The following is a 22,174-nucleotide window of genomic DNA, read 5'->3' on the forward strand; positions in this document are numbered from 1 at the left end:
AACAGGACATGTGCAAGTTTCTTTAACCTGTGTATGTTGTGAACAAAATCCATGCCACATTAAACACAAATATGCAACTGTTTATGTGAAGATCCAGACAATGTTTGCGTTTAATTTTAGAATATTCATAGCGCTTGCGAGTTTATTTTCTGCCTCAAGTGGGTGCTGTTGGTAAAGTTAAGAATTACTAAGCGGTCTAATGTGGCCATGTTGGTAGCCAACCAGTGCTACTTTAAAGTTACAGTACCTTTACATAAAGACAACCAACAACTATTCTATGTAGAATTATGTTGCCTACGAATTTCAGCTCAAGAACTGAAGATTTCCATTAATAAATAGATGTAGACAACTTTCTGCAGTTGTGCAAAATACTTTCAGGAAAAAAATACTTGTACATAAACACAAAAAGTATAAAATGCATACAAGAAGTGTCTTGTATGCTACATTAGAAAATGTCATTACAACTTGCAAAACTGCCCTTCCTGCTGCAGCAATCGCAATTTTTGTTGCGCTGTTGAAGATTACTAACAGGCCTTCCGGGGTGCTCATAACACACATCCTATCAGGGTTTTTTTTTTTTTACTTTCATATCTGTAGGACGCAAATTATATTTGCCATCTCAAGTGTCCAAATGCGTTGAACATAGCAAAGGATCCTCTAACAATTGCCTGCAAGAGCGTGGGATCCTGAAAGTTTGTATCTTCACAGAATAAGACATTTTTTCTTCCTCTTGTTGTTCCTCTGTTTTCGGTTGAAGGCCAGAGCTCTTTTTGTCGCCTCTCTGAAAATGTCCTCCACGTTCTCCTGATGTTTGGCCGAACACTCGAGATAGAGCTCCGCGTTCATCTCCTGCCGAGTCTCCTCGCCCTGTGCCCAAACACACCAAGAATTACACTGTGGCTGACACTATGACAAGCATGCAAATAAAAATAAGCAATTGGAACATGATGGAGATAATGTGGTTTAAATGTTTGGTTTGGCAGCTTCCTCTTTCACATTGCTCTGTGCCTCCTGACCTCGCTGAAAAGGTTCTGCTTCATAGATCAGTAAATGCTGATGCATTTTCTTACCTGAACATATGTGATGGGATTCAGATTCATGGCCTTCAATTTCCTTGAACACTCTTTATCCTTCCTGAGGTCAGTTTTGCAGCCAATCAGGATCACCGGTGTGCCCCTGCAGAAGTGCTTCACCTCTGGGTACCACTAGATAAATATGAGATTTGAACATTTTGTTTAGAACTGGAAGCCCGGGATATATGATTGCATTACCGTGCTTGTTTTTGCTTGACTGAATGATCTGTATGGAGGTTTAAACGGCAATAGTTCTTGAGTTAATCATCAAAAAGAATGCAGCACTTCTTCTACTGTACATAGCTTTCACTATTATCAGATAAAACCTGAAACTCCACTTTGCGATAAAGAATCGCTTAGCATTTCTTTGTGTTGTGTGTATGTATATTTTGACGCAAGGCATGTTGGAGGTGTGTACCTTGATCATAACATTCTCAAAGCTGGTAGGGTTGGTCACATCAAAGCAGATTAAAACCAGATTAGCTTCTTGGTACGACAGTGGCCTCAGTCTGTCATAGTCATCTTGTCCTAAAGAAACAAAAGCATGTGGGTAAAAAACCAGCTTTCGAGAAGAAGTCGTGCATGATAATGCACAGCAGACCTGAGCAACACAATATTTCTCTTAAGAATAAATATACCAGTGCGATGTATCTGAAAAAGCTGCCAGTAAAGACAAAAAAACCACATCCTGAATAAGGCTTCCCTCTCGACAGATGCAATGCACCCTGCCAAAAGATAAGTTTCGGCAGGGTGTAATGACTTTCTAAAATGAAAACATTTCAGTACTGTGCACTTTCCCGTGAATCTTACAGGAAGCTGTGTGAAAAACATGCACTTCTTATTCCTGGGTAATTATGAAAACGAAAAAAAAAGAAAAAAGAAACCACAATTAATGCAACACTGCCATGAACATAAGCAACCAGTCAATATGGCAAACAAGAGGTTTGCTAATTTAGTTCACAAAACCAGAAACTGTACAAAAGATCTTTGATCATTGACACAGAATACTAAATATGTAGCAATTTTTTTTCTTTTAAAAAAAGAAAGCACTAAAGCCAATGCGCATCTTGACATAAAAATATTACAAAATAAGCTAAAACTAAATAAAAATTATATATTTCTAGTAAAAACTAAATGGGTTCTATTTTATATTAGAATTATAATTATCACTAACTTGTTCGTATCAACCTTTTCTACTTCCTCAACATTTGTTGCTCACCTAACAATTCAGTGACCAATAAAACTTTACAGCCCAGAAGTTTATTATCTAAAATAAACACTTTGAAATGTGTTGCCATCCCCATTAAGTGACAGCCTTGCTGTCACTTAATGAACTATTGCATTATCAACATGGGGACAAGGTGTGTGACCTCTGAGTTTCTTCCTGGAACCTCCTTGACCCTTTAGTATGATGTGAAATGTGTTGCACCAAAAGGAAAAACGGGATGAATTGTAAGAAGGAAGTTATATTTCTCTTACCGGCTGTGTCATACAGGTTGAGCTGTATCTCTTTTCCTCCCAGGGAGATAGTTGTGACATACTTTTCAAACACTGATGGCGCATATTTCTGTTTAGGAAAACAAAAAGGTTTATTCTTATCACTGAATGTTTGATATCGACTTCAGATCACATTTAATTGTTTTTTTTTTACATTAAATCTTTGACATTTGTCATATAAAGTGTTGTTTGTATGTTAAAGTCTCAATGGGAGCTCCTCTTACCTCTGGAAAATCACCTTTGGCATAAACCATCAGAAGAGAAGTTTTCCCACAGCCTCCATCTCCCACAATCACAATTTTAAGTTCTTCTACCTTTTTTGTGGAACCGCTGCCGGGTCCGGCACCGTTTTGTGTCATGTTTTGGTTCCCTCGAAACACTCAAATGCGTGCCAGGCAGTACGAGGCAAGAAGGCGCTCGCTCCAGATTTTAGTGAGAGATTTTGTGAAAACAGGTAACTCTACATTTGGATCGAGTTGAGATCACAGAGACAGGAACAGGCATGTCTCATGGTTTACCAGGTAGTTCAAACAGCTCACCACTTCCTCTTCCTGTCAACATGACGCCGTTTCCAACTGTCCCCCCCTGCACTTCTCTCCTGTCCCATCAACAGGCATGCTCACAGAGAGCTGCAGAAAGCCTGCAGCCGAACTGCACATGTATAGTCACCAAGACTGGCTACTCCTACTTCCTCTTCTGCTTATTTCATCCTGTGGGTGTGGGCTCAAAGTGAGGGACAGCCTCCACTGAGTGGCAATTTGTAAGGAGGGAAGATAGCACTTAACCCAAAACCATAAATGCTTTCGGACAGGCTTTTGTTTGCACAGGCATCACTATAAAACCATTCCCTACCTCTGTGGTTCAGAAAAGTGAGGACAGTGAGTGTAATAACCTCACACCTTCTTCAAAACTGTTGTTGTACATGTGGGGGCAGGAGAAGAAACTGAAGTCTAATTTGACTTCACTGTTTATATCACCAGTAGGCGGGATTTGTTGAAGAGAACGAGGATACAAAACGTTATACTTGATGTGTTTGTATATTTTAAGTTCAGCTGAGTTTCAGATTTACATCTTCAGTTATTTCCATTCAACAAGGAAGTTTCCTTCTGATAAATGAGACGCCACTGCTCAACAGGTAAATGGAAAAAGAGAGTCATTTAAAAAAAGAATCAATTTACATTTCATAAAAATTGACTTGATGAAAACAATTCAAACCCCCTTCAACAATCAATGGAAACATTTTTTTGTTGGCATTACAGCAATCAAATCTTTCCACAACTGTGGACCAGCTGTTTTCCATGTTTCCACTGGTTTTCTGAAGATTTGTTTGGCGAATAACTGCAAGTCTCTGAGGTTGGAAGGCTACCTTGTCCCCAACCTAGAACTCCCTCCGATTCAACTCTAAAATATTGTTCAAATTAAACAATTCCTTTAAATGTTGAGTCACGATAATCAAAAAGGTTGTTTTTTTTAATTCAGATGATACTAACCTAAACCCTAAGTGGTCCATTCTCATGTTCAGGTTGAATCTTGGGGCGAGAAAAATCATGAGTCATCCACCAAGTCTTCAGAGGACTTGAGTTTATGCAGCCATAAACGGCTTATATTTTGCAACCAACATTACAAAACAAGTTTCAGCGTCTCACCAGGTCAAAATGAGAAGGTACTTTTGAGGCGTATTGAACAAAATAATCAGTGTGTCATGAGTTTTAGTCATGGGTTAATGTGTGAAACCCTGAGGCAGACATGGTCTAGCTGATACCTCGCATTAGGGAGGTATCACTGCACAATAGGCATAAACAATCACTCATTGCTCCAAAAAAATATATATATATATTTCATCAGGACAGTAAATGTAATTAACGGTGCTCTAAAAGTGAAGTATATTTTTCAAAAACAATTTTGGAAAAGCTTTAACTGATGAGGATTACAGAACAAGACAATCTGCTGGGGTAGAGTGAGTAGATCACAGGGAGTGAGCGTTCATCATCAGAACATACCAAAATGTTCTTGAATGGACCAGTTTACTTAACATGAAGGCATTTCAGCTGAAACTGAGGTAGGCTGTAAAGTTACATTTCAAGATTAATGTTAGAAGACAGCTAGTAGAAGAAGCTATCCCTTTAGAATGATGTGTTATAAATGTGTATTATCTGAAAAAGGTATTTTCAGCATCTTATAAATGATGACTTGTACATTATTGATCCAACAATGTCAGCCTGTATCTGAAGTAATGTTCCCTGCACATGTTGTGTAATTTATTACATTTGGGTGATGCAATCCTTTCTCAAGTATGGGCCTGAAAATATTTTATAAAACATAAAATAGCACAAAACTCCAAAATGAGTGTACAGTCTTTATTTAAACGCCATAAACATACAACTAATGAGGCTACAAGAAAAACTGTATAGTGAAACAAAAACAAATGATTAAGTCACAAAAAATAAACCTACATACAACACCATTAATATAAAAATCACAAGTTACTAGTAACACACTGGATCAATAAAACTATACAGCTTTAAGTACATGTTCAGTACAACCTGGCAGCTTTAAATTATTATCCCTGTAAGGCTCCATTTCAAGCTGTGGGGGAAAAAACCCTGTCTAATAAACAATAAAACGTGCTTGCATGACTTACAGAGTGAAACTCGAAGCTTCACATATGCGTAAAAAGGTGGTCTGTAAATGTGTCCTAGAATGTCCACACGCACTGAGCCCTTTATCAATAAACAGAGAACAATTCTTGAAATATTTGTCGCCGAGCAGAGAGAGAGAAAGAGAGAGAGAGTGAGACAGCTGTCCTGCGGAAAAGAGGCCAATCCCCTGTGTGGAATATTCCAGTCTGTCAGCGGTAAACTGAGCGGCGCTGGCGAGCGGGCACTTTTTTTTTTTTCCTCCCTGCTTTTTTTTCCCCTGCAAATACAAGGCTATAAATACCTTCACTGGTGGGTTTCGACACAAAACTGTCCACCAAAAGTGACATTTTCACTGCTCCGAACACAAAACTATTCAATAAATGCGCAGTTAACAGGCCTCTGAACCCACAGCCGGGTTTTTGTGCCCTGCTATTTATCTCGCAGGCAACTCCATCGCATTGAAAAACAGGCAACATTAACCTTCAAATGCACCTGGAGACCCCAGCCCCCTCCCTCCATATCGCAAGCGAATCCAGGCCCTCCCACCTATGATTTAACTCTTTCCCCGAAGTTAACTGCAAGAACCCGTTCTCATTTATTCCCACTATCTGGTCTGCGGCGCCTAAGACTCGCCGTGCTGGTCGCTCGCTGATCCGCCCGTTTCTGCCTTGAAGCACCCTTCACCTACATACAACACAAACAGGGGCTTGCCGCAGCGGATTCCCGTTGACCTTATATGGCAGTGTGTGGGGGTTGTTGTTGCAAAGCTCTCGAGCTCTCATGGCAACCGTCCAGCTCTCGGATTACTAATCAGCCTAGCAACTGCCTGCCTGAAAACGCTTTTATGATCAAAGTTCCAGCCCCTCTCATGGAGAGTCCACCATTTATCCTCTTTTTTTGTTGTTGTTTTTCGACTAAAATGCATTTGGACGATAACCATTATTCGTTACAGTCGTCATATTTGGTTCTGAGTGCCGAAAACGTAGAAGGAAGTGTTCCGACACACACACAAAAAAAAAATAAGGGCGCTTTCCAGAGCCTCACCCAGTTATGGCGCAGCAACATTTCACAGCACAGTGCTCCTTTTGTCTGTGAAGAAGCCATTTTGAGACAGAGCACTGAGCAAGAGCAGCCTCCTGACCACCAAAAGGTTTATTTGGATGTAAGGAATCAGTAGAAAAAAACACAAGATTTCCTCCCCATAAGATTGCTTTTTGCTCGTTTAAGACTTGGATTACATATTTTGAATATCAACTGTAAGTTTGCTGCATCATTAAAAAAAAATGTGGGCTGCTGCAGTTCTTTCCTATAATCGTTTTTGTCAAGTTTTAAAAGTCTGTGGCTAATAGGTTCACGTATAAGCAATTAAAAAATTTGATTAAATAGCTAAAAAAATAAAATAATCCGTTACCTTATTAAAACATTTCCATGTAGGGTTTAAATGATGTAGCTCAGTTAGAAATGTCGAAAATGGACGAGGTTATACTCGACTGCAATCCTGTCTCGAGGAGAAGAGATGGTTTTGCATATTGCCCACACAGATGATGCTTGAAGATGCATTTTCGCTGGCTGTCAGACGGGGTATGCTTGCCAGTGATGAGAGGAAAAAAAAAAGAGAGACTTTTTTTGAAAAGAGGTTTAACTGTCGTGCTAATGGAATTCCTTCCTTTTCAGGAGACGCATTCCCACCCACTATTAAAGCCATTATTAGAGGATCCGAAGATGGGGCTGCAAACATCCCTCCTGTCCCTGCGTTTAGGCCTGTTCACTGCATTCACCAAAGTGTTGAGGTAAATATTTTCACAATGACAAAGCTCTGCCTCCATCGGTTTCCTATTGGGTTGTTTGTGACTTGAAATAGTGCAAGAAATATTTTTGTACCTGAACATGCTTCTTTGAGATATTTAGATATACCCTTGAGGCAAGGTCAAACAGGCGTTTACACTTTGGACGCGTTTGGCTCTGAAATGGTGAGTGGACGACTCGAACCAAAACGTGGTTCTGGTTGTTTCCACCGTTCCAGGGCAGGGTACAAGACGAGCCATGTTGCTGTTTTGAGAGGAAGAATGTTGACAATTAATACACAAAACAAATAATTAGAAGCACAATAATTTTTTTGGTGAAAAGATATTTGTTATTTATGGCCTGCTTTGGACAAGTTGCACTTAAACATGTACAGAAATCAATGTCAACATATGAAACTGAAAAAAAAAGTTTTAATAAAAGTTACTGCATGCCTCACAATTGACATTGTTAAACAATCAAAAAATGTTACATCATATATTAAAATAATGAAAACTTACTTATTGCTACTCACTTCCTACAAGGCCATAACAGGAATAGAGACGTATATCACTTTAACTGTTTTCATGTCTAATTTAACGTCTCCAATCACTTAAAACAGTTTATTCACATTTGGTTTTTCACTTAACAAATATAAATATTATATGGGTGTGCCATGACCTAGTTAAGACAAAGATGGATTCCAAGCAAAAGAAAAAAAAAAGATTGAAAATGTCAGAGTATTACATCCAGTAGCTACATTCTCTTCCAATCTTCCCAATCCTTTAAAAGGAGCAAACATACGTTTTATCATAGTCCGTAAAGAGATGAGGAAACCAAGTGTAAAGATCCCTTTTGGAACAAAGGAAACCCATATAGGCCATTGAGTCCTGTTTTAAGGAAAATGGCTGCCGAGAGAGCGTACTCAGCCCCCTCTCCCTGCTCTCTCTGTTGAAGGACTCCTGAGCCGTTGCCTCTAATAGCAGGCAGCTCCACCGCTGCCGGGCTCTGATTGGCCCGCCGAGCTGCCGCTGTTAACCAGCCAATTGCCCGAGCACTGCAAAACAACAGGCAATGTCAAACAAAACCCAGTTTGCTCGACAACACGCTCTTCGTTTAAATAAAGAAAGACGAAACCTAGAGACCAGGAAATACCAGTGAATTTTGAAGAGTTTGATGACTACAACAAGTCAGACATTGCTGTTTGTTGTAGTTCGTCCGTTAAGTGTCAACTGCCAGAAAGAAACGAAACAAGCCGCTGCATTCCAATAGTCACAAACGTTAAAGAAACTGTAGAAATCAGCTGCTAACTAAACAAATTTCCCATTTAAGTCGTATTTATTTGATTTAAACGCAACACAAGTAGCCCACTGGAGTCTCTGGAAGCACTTAGGTTTCATTTTTCTATTTTAAAATATGCAGCCACACGTCTGTGTAGCATACAGCTCCTACCCGAATCAGCTTTATTAGCTTTCAGAAGCAGTTAAGAAGATATTGCCCTCTGAGTTTAGCTTGTTTGCCGTTTAAGTCAACGCAATCAGCAGATTCAACACTGTTACTCAGTGATTTAAGCGCACTAGAGTATCGCTGGAGCTCAGATTCCCGTATGTTTTAGGTGTATTTGTGCTTTTGTTCCACGTGTTTGTCCAATACGATTTTTTTAGTTGAGTTTACGATGGAAATGGAAGCAACTTTGTGGCGAAAGTGCGATGCACGCAGGGGGTGGGCAAGCCTAGCGGTGTATTGTGGGAGAGACAGCAGCTAGAGACCAGAGGCACACACACACACACACAATATGTGCTGGCTCTCGCCGAAAAGGAGGCAGTATTCTTCAAGCGAAATCATGTAATGTAAACGGAGAAAGCAAGGCGATTTCATCTTTTTTGTGTATTTTAAAGAACACTCGATCGGACGAACCATGTCCAAGCCAGCGGAGAGGAACAGATTGAACGAAGACCATGGGAGAAAGCAGAGTTCAAGTAAGCTTGTTCTTTTTTCCCCTCTTTCTCCAGCTTTACTAATGCCTGTTTTTCCGTAAGTGGGATATACGCTACATCCAATTTTCATTTCCCCTCATTGCCGGAGTCATGCATGTGTCGCGCTGGGCTGTTTTGAAGTGTTTGGAAGGGCTGGTTGGTCGGGAGACTGTTTAGCCCTGGCTCCCGATAACGCTAGCTCTCCTCTCTCCCTGTCGCTGGCTGCCGTTTCAGGTTTGGCGAACGGCATGGACAGTCATCCCGTCTGCGGCTCGGCGGAGAAGCGGAATCACCACTGGAGAAGTTACAAGTTGATCATCGACCCGGCGCTCAAGAAGGGATCCCACAAACTCTATCGCTACGACGGGCAGACTTTCAGCATGCCCGTAAGTGCCGCCGTTGATGCGGCCAAAAAGGCTACAATAGTAACCGAGGAGCCGACCTCCATGATGCCGTTACTATGTGGCTGTTTTTTGCCGTGGCACATTCAACATCCTCGAACACCTGTTTCACCAAGGAACAATTCCGATTTTTTTTGCACAACTACTTTGCAACAAGTTAATACTATGTGCATCTGGCTAACAGGATCGTGTCCCTTCCTTATCTCTAACAGAACCCAGGGATACCACCGGTGGACCTGGTCCGTGACCCGAGGATCGGACGTCTCTGGACAAAGTACAAAGAGACAGACCTACCGGTGCCTAAATTCAAGGTATCTGCCATCGAAGTCGAATGCCTCATTGCTGCCTGAGGAAAACAGTTGCTGTCAGAAGTTGCAGACACACCCCCCTTCTCTGTCATCTTTGGGTCTTGGAGTTAAAGTATGCACCGGCCAGGCATAACATTATGATCAACATGGGCTTCCCGACTGAAACTGGGATGTACTTTGCTTTCTGACAACTCTCGGCCTGAATCAGCGTTCATTCTTCAGCAATTTGAGTTGGATTGGACCCCATGAAGCAGACCCTGCTCACTAGGGCATTGCTTTTACTTCTTTGGATGACTGCAGACCAGAAACGCCACAAGAGCTGCAGTTTTGGAGATGCTTTGATCCAGTTGTAAAACTTACTTTGGTCCTTCTTCTTGTCCATTTTTCCTGGATCTAACACAGCAAACCCGAAGATAAAATGTTCTCTTGCTTCCTAATATAGCTCACATGCTAAACAGGTGCCAGCCATGATGAAGAGATAATTATTGTCATTCATGTCACCTGTCTGGGGTCATAGTGTTATGCCTGATCAATGTATATCAATGTGTGGATACACTGTTATATTTGTGGATCTAAGAGCTTTAAGGAATTTATTGCAGCTTTTTATCCTTACCTCGCCTGATAGAAATGGCCCCACATAGCAACATTAAACTTTGACGGCCCTTCTCACCTCAACCCCTGTCATTCCTCTCCCAGATCGATGAATTTTATGTCGGCCCCGTGCCTCCAAAGGAGGTGACGTTCGCCAGGCTGAACGACAACATCAGGGAGGGATTTCTCACGGACATGTGCAAAAAGTTTGGAGATATCGAGGAGGTCGAGATCCTGTACAACCCAAAGAATAAAAAGCACCTGGGAATAGCTAAAGTTGTTTTTGAGAGCGTGAAATCTGCCAAGGTTGCTGTTCAGTCGCTGCACAACACGTCCGTGATGGGAAACATTATCCACGTGGAGTTGGACCCGAAAGGTAAACAGTGATTCATTCATTCATTCATTCAAAGCTTCTGCAGGCTTGCGTTTATGCAGAGCTGGATCAGTTATAAAATGCATGAACATGGATTTGAAAGATTAGTTTTATATGTATTTTTTGAATGATCACAATGACAGCAGTCACGTGTTTACATTTACGTGCGTTGCCTGGTTACATTGGCGTAATTGAATTTCATTGAAAATGATCACGGTCCCATAAGCCCAGAGCTGGGGGTGCTGCGTACTCCCACTGAGCATAATTTTAGACCTGAAAACAAACAATACCAATCTGTCAGAGTCTCATGCACCTCTGTTGATTTCAATTGATGTAGCTTTTAAAAAAATAGAACTATTTCTTCTTGCACTTAATAAATCTATTAAAAGTTCTAAATGTCTTTCAAAATGAGTATCTGGAATGCTTTTTACCATCGAGCATGTTAAAATACTTTTTCTTAATATTTGTGTTTATACGGAGTTACTTCAGCAATTTTTTTAAGTGCACTTTGAACTGTTTTCATCCATTCCAAAAAACTAAACATGCACTTTTTAAAAGCTAAGATGCATTATTGTATGCATTGATTCGTATTTTCACTATTTATATTTTTAGATTACCTTAACAATCCATATTTATTAATTTGAAAGCTTTTAACACTTTGATATTGCATCCTTTGATTTTGCCACTATTCTGTTTGACTGATCAACTGTTCCAGAGATATGTATTACCAGTTTAAAATTTCTGATCACTTTTTAGTGGTCACCCTGCTGCTTTCTAAGTCTTGCATCAGTCCGGCTCATTTTAACTGTCCTGCAGGTGAGAATCGCCTCAGGTACTTTCAGCTCCTGATGAATGGCAGCTACACCCCGCGGACGCTGCCTGTTGGCGGAGAGGAAAACAGGGAAGTTTCCCCTCGGAGTCTTGCAGAAGCATTACTGGTAAAAAAAAAAAAAAAAGAAAAAGAGAAATCTTTAGCAAAATATAAGGAGTATTTTTGTGCAATCTTGACCTGATGATTGTTTCTATATGGTCAATTTGGAGGGACTGTGTTGTTTGATTCTCATTTTACCAGAATTGTTATTTTGTAAAATCTAAGCCTGAAAAGAGATGTTATCTTGACCTTTGACTCTGGTCTGAACTCTCAAAGCTGGTTGTAAAAAAAAAAAAATGCACTTTGACCTTGTAGTAAGATATTTCCTGAGCCCAGAGACCTACAAAGTTGTATATCTTCTCTTCACTGAAATGTTGCTATGTTCATATAATCACTTTCCCCTCCCCAATATAACTTATTTTAATGTTTTTTGTTTTTTTTCAAGGCCTGCGAACCCATCCGCAGGTTGTCAGAGAGCAGCATGTCTATAGGAGGAGTGTTGCCACCCAGCAGCTCCACCACTCCCCTCAGCCAGGAGACGGGTTACTCCAGCATAAGGCAGGACACCCCCCAGTCCCAGGGAACCCCTCACACCCCTCGCCAGCCGGGTACTCCCTTCTCTCAGGACTCCAGTTACTCCAGCCGGCAGTCCACGCCTGCGTATCAGTCGAGCCGTCCTGAGAGCTCTGGAGGCTACAAGTCCCGCAGGCATGAGAGCAAGTTCCAGGATGCGTACAACCGCCGGCCGGAGAGGCCTCAGTACCGCAGCAACATGTATCGGAATACGCCGTCTGATCAAACTTCTTTCAAGCAGCACCAGCTGACGCCACCTGAACCTCCACCTTCAACCCCTTCCTTCAACTACACAGCACCTCCTCCTGCTACGCCCAACTTTAAGTCTGCATTCTCGCCCTACCAAGCCCCTTTGCCGCCTGCGTTCCCCCCGTCAGAGTCGCCGTACCATCACCCGGCTCAAAGGGAGGGCGAGTATCTCCGACCGCCACAGCCGCCTCCCACGGCCCCGACGGAGGTCTTGCCCGCTAAGGAAAGGCCAGAAACGCCTCCAATCCCAGAGCAGCCGCCGGAACCGGTTCCCCAACCCACCACTCCTCCCCCTCAAACGCCAGAGCGTTGCCCTTCGCCCGGCTCCCCGGCACTGGATCCGGAACGCAACAGCCTGGACTCGCGTATTGAGATGCTGCTCAAGGAAAAAAGGACAAAGTTGCTGCCGTTTCTGGATGAGCGGGACTCGGACAACGAGGTGCGAATGGAAGGTAGCCCCATTTCCTCCTCGTCCTCCCAGCTGTCCCCGATCCCACCCTTCGCGGGTGGCCAGCAGAACTCTCGGCCGTCCAGCACGGGCTTGGAGGACATCAGCCCGACCCCACTGCCGGACTCCGACGACGAAGAGCTGATTCCCGGAATCGCTTCGCTGATCAGAAGAATCGGCTCTCCCGTCAACGAAAAGATGGGAAAAAGTGACCTCAAAGACGGAGCTTTCCCAGGCCACAGTCCCACTGAGAAAATGGACACGGTAAGACGCAGACACGGGCTGTGTGACAAAAACCACAAGAAAGAGTTTTGCAAGAACTGGCGCGCAGGTGGCAGCAGCAACAAGCCACACTTATTAAGTCTTGACTGGGTGATAGCAGTGCGAGGCTGGCGTTGATGTACACAGGTGTGAATGACAGTTAAACAGGGACACAGGAAGTCAGGTCTAGTTTCAGTGTGAGATTGTAGCAGTAAAGACTTTGTGTCACTGTTTTTGTTTTGCCTTGTGTTGGAAATTCTGGTTTCTCAACAACTGCTGTCAAGACAGGCATCTTTGAAATAAGCAACAATATAAATTGAATGCAAGTTTAGATTCCTAACTTAAAAATATGTTTGCAGTTATTAAGCTTGGCTCACACTCTGACCATCGAGGCTACATTTCTGAACTATACTATCTCTTTGAAGGGAGAAATTCGAGCCGCGTTGCAGTTAAGAGAACAAAGCGTCTCGTTTCCTCTTTCTAACACTCGCTGCACTTGCTCACTGGGAGGAAAACACAGTATGGCTGTTGGCCCCATTCAGCTTCACACTTCCTGGTTGTAGCGGAGACTTACAGTCGGGATTACGTCTCTGCTCTCATATTTCAACTTATCACAAAGCAAACAGTGCAAACAGGTCATTTGGATAACAACGCCATTCCCCTGACAAGTTTAGTCAGCTTGCTTCCACAACGGCAGCCGCTAGTGACAGATTGTTTTTGCACAAATGCGTAAAGTACTTTAAAATGTTTTTTTTGTTTTTTTTGTTTTTTTTAATATACAGTAGCTCAATCTGACACCGAAACATATAGAATGTCCAACTTTTAACTTGGATAAATTTATTGTGTGAGAATCGCTAGTAGTAAAGTTATTGCCACCGACACTTGTAAATACTTCATGCAACCCCCTGTTTGTCCAAAGAGTTGGTGCTTTGTTTTCCACTATAACATTTCACAAGGTTGGAGCCTATAGAGAGGAATCTTTGACCCTTATTTGCACAATCTGTCAGATCACCCAGAGTCCGAGATCCTCTCTCCTGCTTTTCAGCTCCACAGCTTTTCTATACGGACTGAGGTGATCACAGGGAATGTTGCTTTTTGTCTGTTCGTGATTTTTATTTATTTTTTGTTAATTTGTCCTTATGTTTTCTGTCATTAGAATTTTAAGTAACCAAATGATGATGATCCGGTGTCAGTTTTCTAGTAGAGACTATGATAGTTGTGTTTCTCAGTCATGACAAAGAGTTAATGCTCCTCAGCATCACAGAGCCTCCACCGTACTGAACACAGGGCAGGAGAGGCTTTTTTCCCACATTTATTATTTTGTCACGCCACCCTTGTTTGTGTAGAAAAACAAAACATAGTTCCCCAAAACCAGACGAGTGCATTGCTCTGAAATAACCAGTGATATTTATAAAGACTCATTGACCTCAGGATACCACCTCTTGCTGCAGCTCTCTAAAAGTTAGCTTCAGAGGTTTGCTCTTGCATCATTCTGACTGTGCAGCTACCTTTAGCCATCAGGAAAACAGGAAGCATGCATTACAATTTAAAAGTTTCTGGAAATGTTGCAGTTTAACACGGCAATTAAAAAAGTGTGCATTTAAAGGCTTTAGGTACTTTATTTTAATGTGATAGTTAAGAATATTGACAATTTAGTCACAAGTTATTTTTATTAGAACGGTTTTTCTATTGGATTTTTCAAATTTGCAGTGTAAGATTATTCTGCTGCAATAAATGAACAGATTAGGGATTTTTATGAATCTTTTATGAACGAATATATTTTCCTTCATTTGTATTTTGTTATTACAGTTTTCTGTAGTTTCTCCACTGTTGTGTTCTAATGAAAGAGGCAATCAGCTCTGCTTGGAGCCGTGCGGTCCAAAGCCACAGGTCAGCTGTGTTTGACTGTGCTGATGGGCATACAAAACTTTGAACTCAGTTTAGAGCTGGAATTATTTATAGCTGCAGTCCTGAAAGAGTCACTAGTTCAGTTCTGATTTAAATGTTTCAACTACATCAGCTTCATTAATCCTAACCGTTTTTAATATAAAATAGTTTGATAGTAATAATTGACAAATCAATTTTATCACTTATTCTGAGGATTAGTCGATGAAAAGAAATTGGCATATATATGCAGATTTGTTTTATTTAACAATATTATAAATAATTTGAAAGATAATCAAATTTAATTCTTTTTTTTTTAAAGAAGAAAATAAACATTTTGTTCTTTAAATGCAATATAGAATTATTTAGTGAATTTGAACCAGGTAAAGTTAAACTGCACCACTTGAGGAGTTTTGGGTAAAACATATTGACAAAGGTGTTTTTATCCTAATATATTATATATGTTTCGTACAGTTTTTGGCTGAATATGGTATGTTTTTTTTCAGCAAGTGGATTTTTTTTTTCAGTTTCCAGATAACAATTACTAAATTAGTTGAGGATCATTTTAATAATCACAATTAATCAGATTAATCATTTCCCATCTATTTAAAAGTGTTTTTAAAACCTCTCTTTGAAGTAGAAGTTCTCTGGATTAGCAATCTAATTCTGTTGTTTGAAGACTGCAATCTCATTTGCTCAGACAGCGCAGACACAGAAAAAGGCTGACGGCTGCACAGACACCGGCTCTTGACGTGTTTGTCCCCTTCTCGCCCAGGCTCAGCAGTCGTCGGGAGAAGACATGGAAATCTCAGACGACGAGATGCCGGGAGCGACCATCACCAGCGGGGAATGTGCCAAGGGCATCGTGGTGAATTCAGCAGTGTCCCCCATGCACACCATGTCCATGCACCCTGCCAGCTACCACGCCATGCAGCACCAAGCCGGCTTCGCCATCGCCCCTCAACACCTGGACCCTCACTCCAACATGCTGGGGCTCCCCGCTCACCTGCGCGGTCACCATGGAGTGCCTCCCCATATGATCCCGCCCATCGGCCACTATCACCAGGACGTGATCCAGATGATGGGTCTCATGAACTGCGTGCCGTGGGAACGGTGGAACACGATGCACATATCCTTCCAGATGCAGCAGCAGATGCTGAGCCGCATGACTCAGACCAGGGGGCCGTATTCGTATCCGCTCTTCATGGACGGCGGCGCCTCGGGGCAGTTTGGCGGGCTCTACTCGCCGTTTTCACTGGACGCCGCCGCTCCGGCGTGCAGCACCGGTGTGCCAGGGCAACAGTGGCACCATCCCAGTTTACCACAGTTCAACCCCACCGTTCCTCCGCCGGGCTACGAGACGAAAAAAGAGGACCCTCATAAAGCCACCGTTGATGGCGTGCTGCTGGTCATCGTCAAGGAGCTGAAGGCCATCATGAAGAGGGACCTCAACCGCAAAATGGTGGAGGTGGTGGCTTTCAGGGCATTCGATGAGTGGTGGGATAAGAAGGAGCATTCGGCAAAGGTAAAATACAAACTTCCTGAAATGTGTATGTTTGCACAACAATCTGAAAATAGATAAAACGCGAAACCATCTACACCAACGTTGGGAGCAATTATTCCCATTTGAATCATCGGTTCTTTGTAGCAGATAATGACCTTTCTGTGAGGTCGCTGCAGATTTGCCTCCCTGTGGTCCGGCTCTCATAAACTCAGCCAGTAGTTTTGAATTAATTGCATAGATGCTGTCAGTGGGACAATAGGCAGAAATGATGCATCTGCTCTGACATTCACTATGTTTTTATGAATGCAAATACCCTCGAAATCACGTTTGATTGATGTCAACCAAATCAACAGCTGTCCCTTCTTTGCAAACTGCTGTTTATGAAAGTTTTATGTGTCTCTCTGGTTTATTTCTTAAAACAGATTAGATTAAAAAGATGTTATTTTGGGGGGCTTTTTTGAATTTCTAGAAACCAAAACACCTTTTCATTTTCTCCAGGCATCTCTGACTCCAGTAAAAGGTGCTGAGAGCAAAGAAGAAGAGCGACCCAAACCCAAAGAGACGATAGGTTCCAGCCTGTTGGAGAACTGGAATAAAGGAGAAGGGCTCGGCTACGAAGGGATGGGTCTGGGGATGGGTTTGCGAGGAGCCATCCGCTTGCCGTCCTTTAAGGTGAGAAACTTTCCAGCTTTCACCTCCCCTTGTCATGTGATCTATGACCATCCCATGATATACTTGTTTGGTCAGATAATGTTATGTTTTGCAATATTGTTCTTTAAAATATCAGTGAAAACATTTTAACCCTTTAACTCAGGTAAAAAGGAAGGACCCACCTGATACAGCAACGGGAGGAGAGAGCAAGCGAGCCCGACCGGCCACCCCAGCAGACGACGAACTGGAGGACGAAGGTAACAATCCACAAACTTTGATGAAACTCATCAGGACTTATGGAAGGAAAATGATACATTCAAAAAAAGATTAATAAATTTCTGTCCTCTCATATTTAATTTTTTTAATAATAGTGTGTAAAATGTTGTTATATTTTAGTTTACCTTGTTCCTGCTGCAGAATGCAGAATACTTTCACAGAAGTTCTTTTTTTTTAGTTCATTTCTATTGTTTTGATCTTCAAATTATGGTGCTGAAAAAGTTTGAAAAGTGCTTGAATTTTGCGATAGGAAATGTGTGCAAACCGTGTCAAATGTCTTCCAGAGAGAGACCGAGACGCAGCCGAACTCCCGTCAGACGACTCCAAAATGCCCGGCGACGGTCCCTCGGCCAAGCGGCGGCCCTCGCGACCGCTGGAACTGGATAGCGAGGGAGAGGAGGAGATGGACACTTCGGAGAAGGAGGAGGAGGAAGAGTCTGACGCCGTCGATGAGGAGCGCGATGAAGACAAGGTTCCTGACAGGACGTCGTCAGCCAAAGTGAGTCTCTTCAAAAAAAATCCTTTGAGGATGCTGGTAAACAACACGGTGATAACGATGATTTTCCCGTAGGAGAGTGCAGACGAGGAGGACGAAGACAAAGATGGAGACTCGTCCAGTGACAGCGGATCGTCAGACTCGTCCGACGACGGTACGTCACATTCCTAAAAGGAACGTCTGTCATGGGTGTGATTCTATTTTCCTGTTATCGAGCGTTTTGCGTCGTCACTTGCAGAAGTGTACAGCTCGGCTTCCTCCAAGGCCAGCTCCGACTCCTCAGTCGAAAGCTCCGACTCGTCGGGAGAAAGCTCCGACTCCGAGTACGAGATGAGCTCAGAGGAGGAAGAGACGGAGGAAGACGTGAAAGCGATCGCAGGGAAGGTGGACAGAAGAGAGGCTGAGACCACATCGTCTTCCTCCTCGTCCTCATCTTCGTCGTCCGACGAGGAGGAGGAGAACAAAGAGGAAGACGCCAAACCAGCGACTCCTCCCACCGTCCAAGTGCGGGAGTTTAAGGAGGAGCGGAGAGAGGAAGAGGAGCGGAGCGGCAAGTTCAAACGCAGACCTCCCAGTCCTCCCGAAAAGGAGACCCCCGAGGAGCTGAAGCCACCGGCGCGCCAGGGGGTCAGAGGTGAGTGAGGGTCCACACTGAGCTCCTTGTGCCAAACCTGCAAGGTTCCTACTGTGCAACATCTGGAAACAGAACAGAAACATCTGGAATACAGTTCAAGTTCGTTTCAGGTCTGGATAAGAGGGAGGAAAATAAGAGAATGGAAAGATATATTGGCTTCCTTCCTTTCTTCCTACTCACTCACTCATCACACATTATTACTTCCTTTTTGTCATTCCTTCCTTCCTTCTTTCCTTCCTAGTGTCATTACTTCCCTTCTTGTGTCCAGGGTTCAAGGGTATTTAAAACCTGTTCACCCCTAAAGCCCCTAGCCAGGAGTGCAGCTTCAGGAATGAACTAAATCCTGACAGAATCTCTCAAATTTTACTGTTTTAATAATTTTAAGATAAAAATTGTTAAACTCAAATTGTAACATTTTTTTTTTATTTTGTTTTTAATAGTCAAAGAGGAGAAGGTCTGTGTTGACGTCAAGCTTGAGCCTCAGGACCACGTAGCAGGCCTCCGGCCCCCGACCCCCACCGGCGCCGTCCCTGACGGCGACCAGGAGGTCAAACCCAAAGGTAAAGCAGAGCCTGAGGAAGTGCCCTGCACCCCGACTCAGTTACCTCCCTCCCATCCTGCCGCACCTGCCCCGAAATCCGTCTCCACGTCCTCCATGCTCCTCCCTCTCCCCCCTCACCCTGCCATAGAGAGTCGTTCCCTGCTCCACCCGCCCCCTGGGCCCTTGCCCGAGTTCCCTCAGCGACCCCGGCTCCCCACGGACGAGGACATCCCTCGCACGCCGGGCCGGGACCTGATGGAGCGCGCCCGCTGTCTAGGGAAATCCCAGAGCACCGACACCATCCCCAACACGCCAGGCAGCGACGCCCCTCTGACAGGCAGCAGCCTGCTGCTCAGCTCACCTCACATCCCCGGAAGCCCCTTCTCCTACCCGTCCCAGTCCCCCGTCCTCAGCGCCGGCGTCCCCCGAACTCCCGGTAGAGACTTAACCTTCACGCCTGTCTTCCCCGAACCTGCAGCCTTGACGCTGAACAGGAAGAGCTTTGATGAGCGGCCTGTTTTCAAGGAGCCGCCGATCAGCGCTCCTCCGTCACTGGCAGCCGGAGCCGATCACTCAGCCGTCGCGCCTGAAGATCTGCCGACCGGCGTCTCGGGCGATATCCCCGTGATGTCTGACACCACCGCCTCTAAGAAGAAACCGGGGCGACCCAAAATCAAAAAGGCCGCAGTCTCGTCCCCCGGCGACGAGTTTTCCTCCGAGTCCACTGATGTGCCCCAGGCTCCGCCTCTGGAGGGCATCTCCCTGACGACGGTCCGATCTCCCAAACACACCATCCTGGACTTCCGGGAAAGAGACGTGGAGCCGCAGACACTGCTGCCCGCCGAAGACGGCTTCCCCTCCTACGACGAGGAGCCGCCCGCCGTCACCAAGCCGGCTCGCAAGACGCGGCGTTGCTGGGAGGAGCTGCTGCTGGACAGCCTGTCCCCGGTCACCACGCCGCCGCGCGCCTACTTCAAGCCGCGCTCCGAGTTCGAGGAGATGACCATCCTGTACGACATCTGGAACGAAGGCATCGACGAGGAGGACATCCGGCTGCTGCAGATCACATACGACAAGATGCTCCAGCAGGACAACGGCAACGACTGGCTCAACGACACACTTTGGGTCAACCATCCTTATATCCTTTACTGCTGCTCCTGGTTCCATCAATCAAAACCTCTTGTTTACAATCCCAATCTGTGTGAATCAAAGAGCAGCTCCCCCTGCTGGTTAAACTGGGTTCGCACAGATTCTTCACATCTTTGAAAGGTGTCGATTTCTGTATATTGTCAGGCAGCGACTAATGATTATTTTAGTAAAAGATTATTATGACAATCAGATTCAAACATTTCACCTTCTGCATATTTTTCTTTTAACCACTTGAGCTAATAAATTAATTAATTCATTTCTAAATAAGAACGCAAACATTTTATTGCCTAAAATGTGACAGGAGATACATCTGTAACTAAAACATGCTTAGAACATTAACTTGTGAAAAACTCAGCCCTTTATGCTGGACTGATTAGCAATAGATTGTAAGGATGTCTCTTGGTTATTTTATTGATTATTAGATAAATAGTTGGACAGCACAAGGTGCTTGCTAGATTTTTTGTCTGGTACAGAACTTGTACCGGGTGGCACTAAAACTGGGCTTGAGGATTTCTGGGAACAACAGATTTACAGAAAAAGAAGCTTTTCTTTATTTATCTTGAATGAAAACTTTATTTTTTAAACAGTTTTGGCTCAATTCCTGCTCTGAGTGTGTTGTTCTTTCATCTATCGACCTTTTTCCTTCTCTATTTTCGATCGATTACTTAATTGATTACAATTATTTAAATAATAATAGTTTCGTAATAAATTGTCAAATGTTTGACGAACATTGGGAGAGATAATAGACAATAAAAAGGCTTTTTTTTATTCCTTCTGTCTGAAGTTAATTCAAACTAAACTCTCTTGTTTTAGGTTAGTTAGCCCTAAAATTATTTCTATTTGCTAAATGTCAACAAACTTAGTGAGAACAGTTGTTTGAGAGACATTTCAAAACATAAAATGTTGTTATATTTTTATGTTTTATGCCGTAGAATGTACAATCACAAGTCATTACAAATAACGGTGATAAATAATATCATAAATAGCAATATTAGGTTCTTTAGTTCATTTGTATTGTGTTGTGTTGGTGAACTTTGGAAAAGTTACCTTGAAAATGTTTGAAAAGCTTGAATTTTGCTGTGGGAAAAGTGCAAACCTTGCAAAATGAGGTACGTTCTGGAAGTTCTGGGTGATGTTTTTTATTTTCCTTGACTTCTCTGCACCGACCCACATCCCCGGGGTGAAGAAGAAGAGGAGAGATGACGGCATGCGGGATCATGCCACCGGCTGCGCCCGGAGCGAGGGATACTACAAGATTGACAAGAAGGACAAGGTGAAGTACCTGCAGAGCTCCCGGGTGCAGTCGGAGGAGCCACCGGTCGACACGCAGGTGGGTGGAACTTTTTATCTAACTATTGGACGTGTGTGTGTGTTGCTGGAGCGTTAACCTGGGTGCTGAACTGTCGCAGGGGATGAGCATTCCTGCGCAGGTCCACGCGTCCACCAGAGCCGGCTCAGAGCGCCGGTCCGAGCAGCGGCGGCTACTCTCGTCGTTCGCATGCGACAGCGACCTGCTCAAGTTCAACCAGCTGAAGGTAATCCAGTCTTTTGGTTCCCGTGGAGGAACATTTCGCAAGAGCAAAACTGCTTTGGGACAAGAAAGGCTTTTTCTTCATTGTGCGTTTTTGTCCGTTTTAGTTCCGTAAGAAGAAGATACGATTCTGCAAGTCGCACATCCATGACTGGGGTCTCTTCGCCATGGAGCCCATTGCTGCTGATGAGATGGTGATTGAGTACGTGGGGCAAAACATCCGACAGGTGAGACGCAGTTAGGCTCCATCTACAGCACACATGTCAAAGTTGAGGACCAAATCTGACTGCCGTATGTTTTTATGTGGCCCTTTATACTCCAGACATCAAAACATACATCAATCAGTTCCTCCAGTTTTTTCACCCAATTTTTTTGCAATAATGGTAAAAATCATTGGGTTTCACTGATGCTCGCTCCCACCTCTGGGTGGCGGTGTTTGTCACTCCCACTACACTGGTTATTGCAA

The 22,174-nt window shown here is 43.5% G+C and overlaps 2 protein-coding genes across 5 annotated transcripts in view; one reads left to right on the forward strand and one right to left on the reverse strand.

Annotated features, from left to right (window-relative positions):
- Positions 1-80: 80 nt before the first annotated feature.
- rhof (ras homolog family member F) lies at positions 81-6,229 on the reverse strand. Its single transcript, XM_055040057.1, has 5 exons — positions 2,795-6,229; positions 2,553-2,640; positions 1,492-1,601; positions 1,071-1,205; positions 81-867 (listed from the first exon to the last, which is right to left on the reverse strand). Exons 1-5 carry the CDS (start codon positions 2,927-2,929, stop codon positions 703-705), a joined length of 633 nt encoding a protein of 210 aa, XP_054896032.1. The 5' UTR covers positions 2,930-6,229; the 3' UTR covers positions 81-702.
- Positions 6,230-6,717: 488 nt separating this feature from the next.
- setd1ba (SET domain containing 1B, histone lysine methyltransferase a) overlaps positions 6,718-22,174 on the forward strand; it is a 17,897-nt gene continuing 2,440 nt past the window's right edge. The window contains exons 1-18 of one of the 4 annotated variants that reach the window (XM_055040053.1): positions 6,718-6,790; positions 6,884-6,999; positions 8,890-8,970; positions 9,202-9,353; positions 9,581-9,679; positions 10,373-10,643; positions 11,457-11,578; positions 11,957-13,045; positions 15,702-16,451; positions 16,929-17,102; positions 17,245-17,338; positions 17,642-17,856; positions 17,929-18,007; positions 18,092-18,487; positions 18,928-20,166; positions 21,341-21,507; positions 21,587-21,712; positions 21,816-21,935. In XM_055040053.1, the coding sequence (XP_054896028.1) occupies positions 8,910-8,970; positions 9,202-9,353; positions 9,581-9,679; positions 10,373-10,643; positions 11,457-11,578; positions 11,957-13,045; positions 15,702-16,451; positions 16,929-17,102; positions 17,245-17,338; positions 17,642-17,856; positions 17,929-18,007; positions 18,092-18,487; positions 18,928-20,166; positions 21,341-21,507; positions 21,587-21,712; positions 21,816-21,935 (5,154 nt within the window). In that variant the 5' untranslated portion in view covers positions 6,718-6,790; positions 6,884-6,999; positions 8,890-8,909. The other 3 variants (XM_055040054.1, XM_055040055.1, XM_055040052.1) reach the window with 3 other exon arrangements.

This window comes from Poeciliopsis prolifica, unplaced genomic scaffold (genome assembly GCF_027474105.1).
Source record: "Poeciliopsis prolifica strain line A6 unplaced genomic scaffold, Auburn_PproV2 SCAFFOLD015, whole genome shotgun sequence".
Taxonomy (NCBI): Eukaryota; Metazoa; Chordata; class Actinopteri; order Cyprinodontiformes; family Poeciliidae; genus Poeciliopsis; species Poeciliopsis prolifica.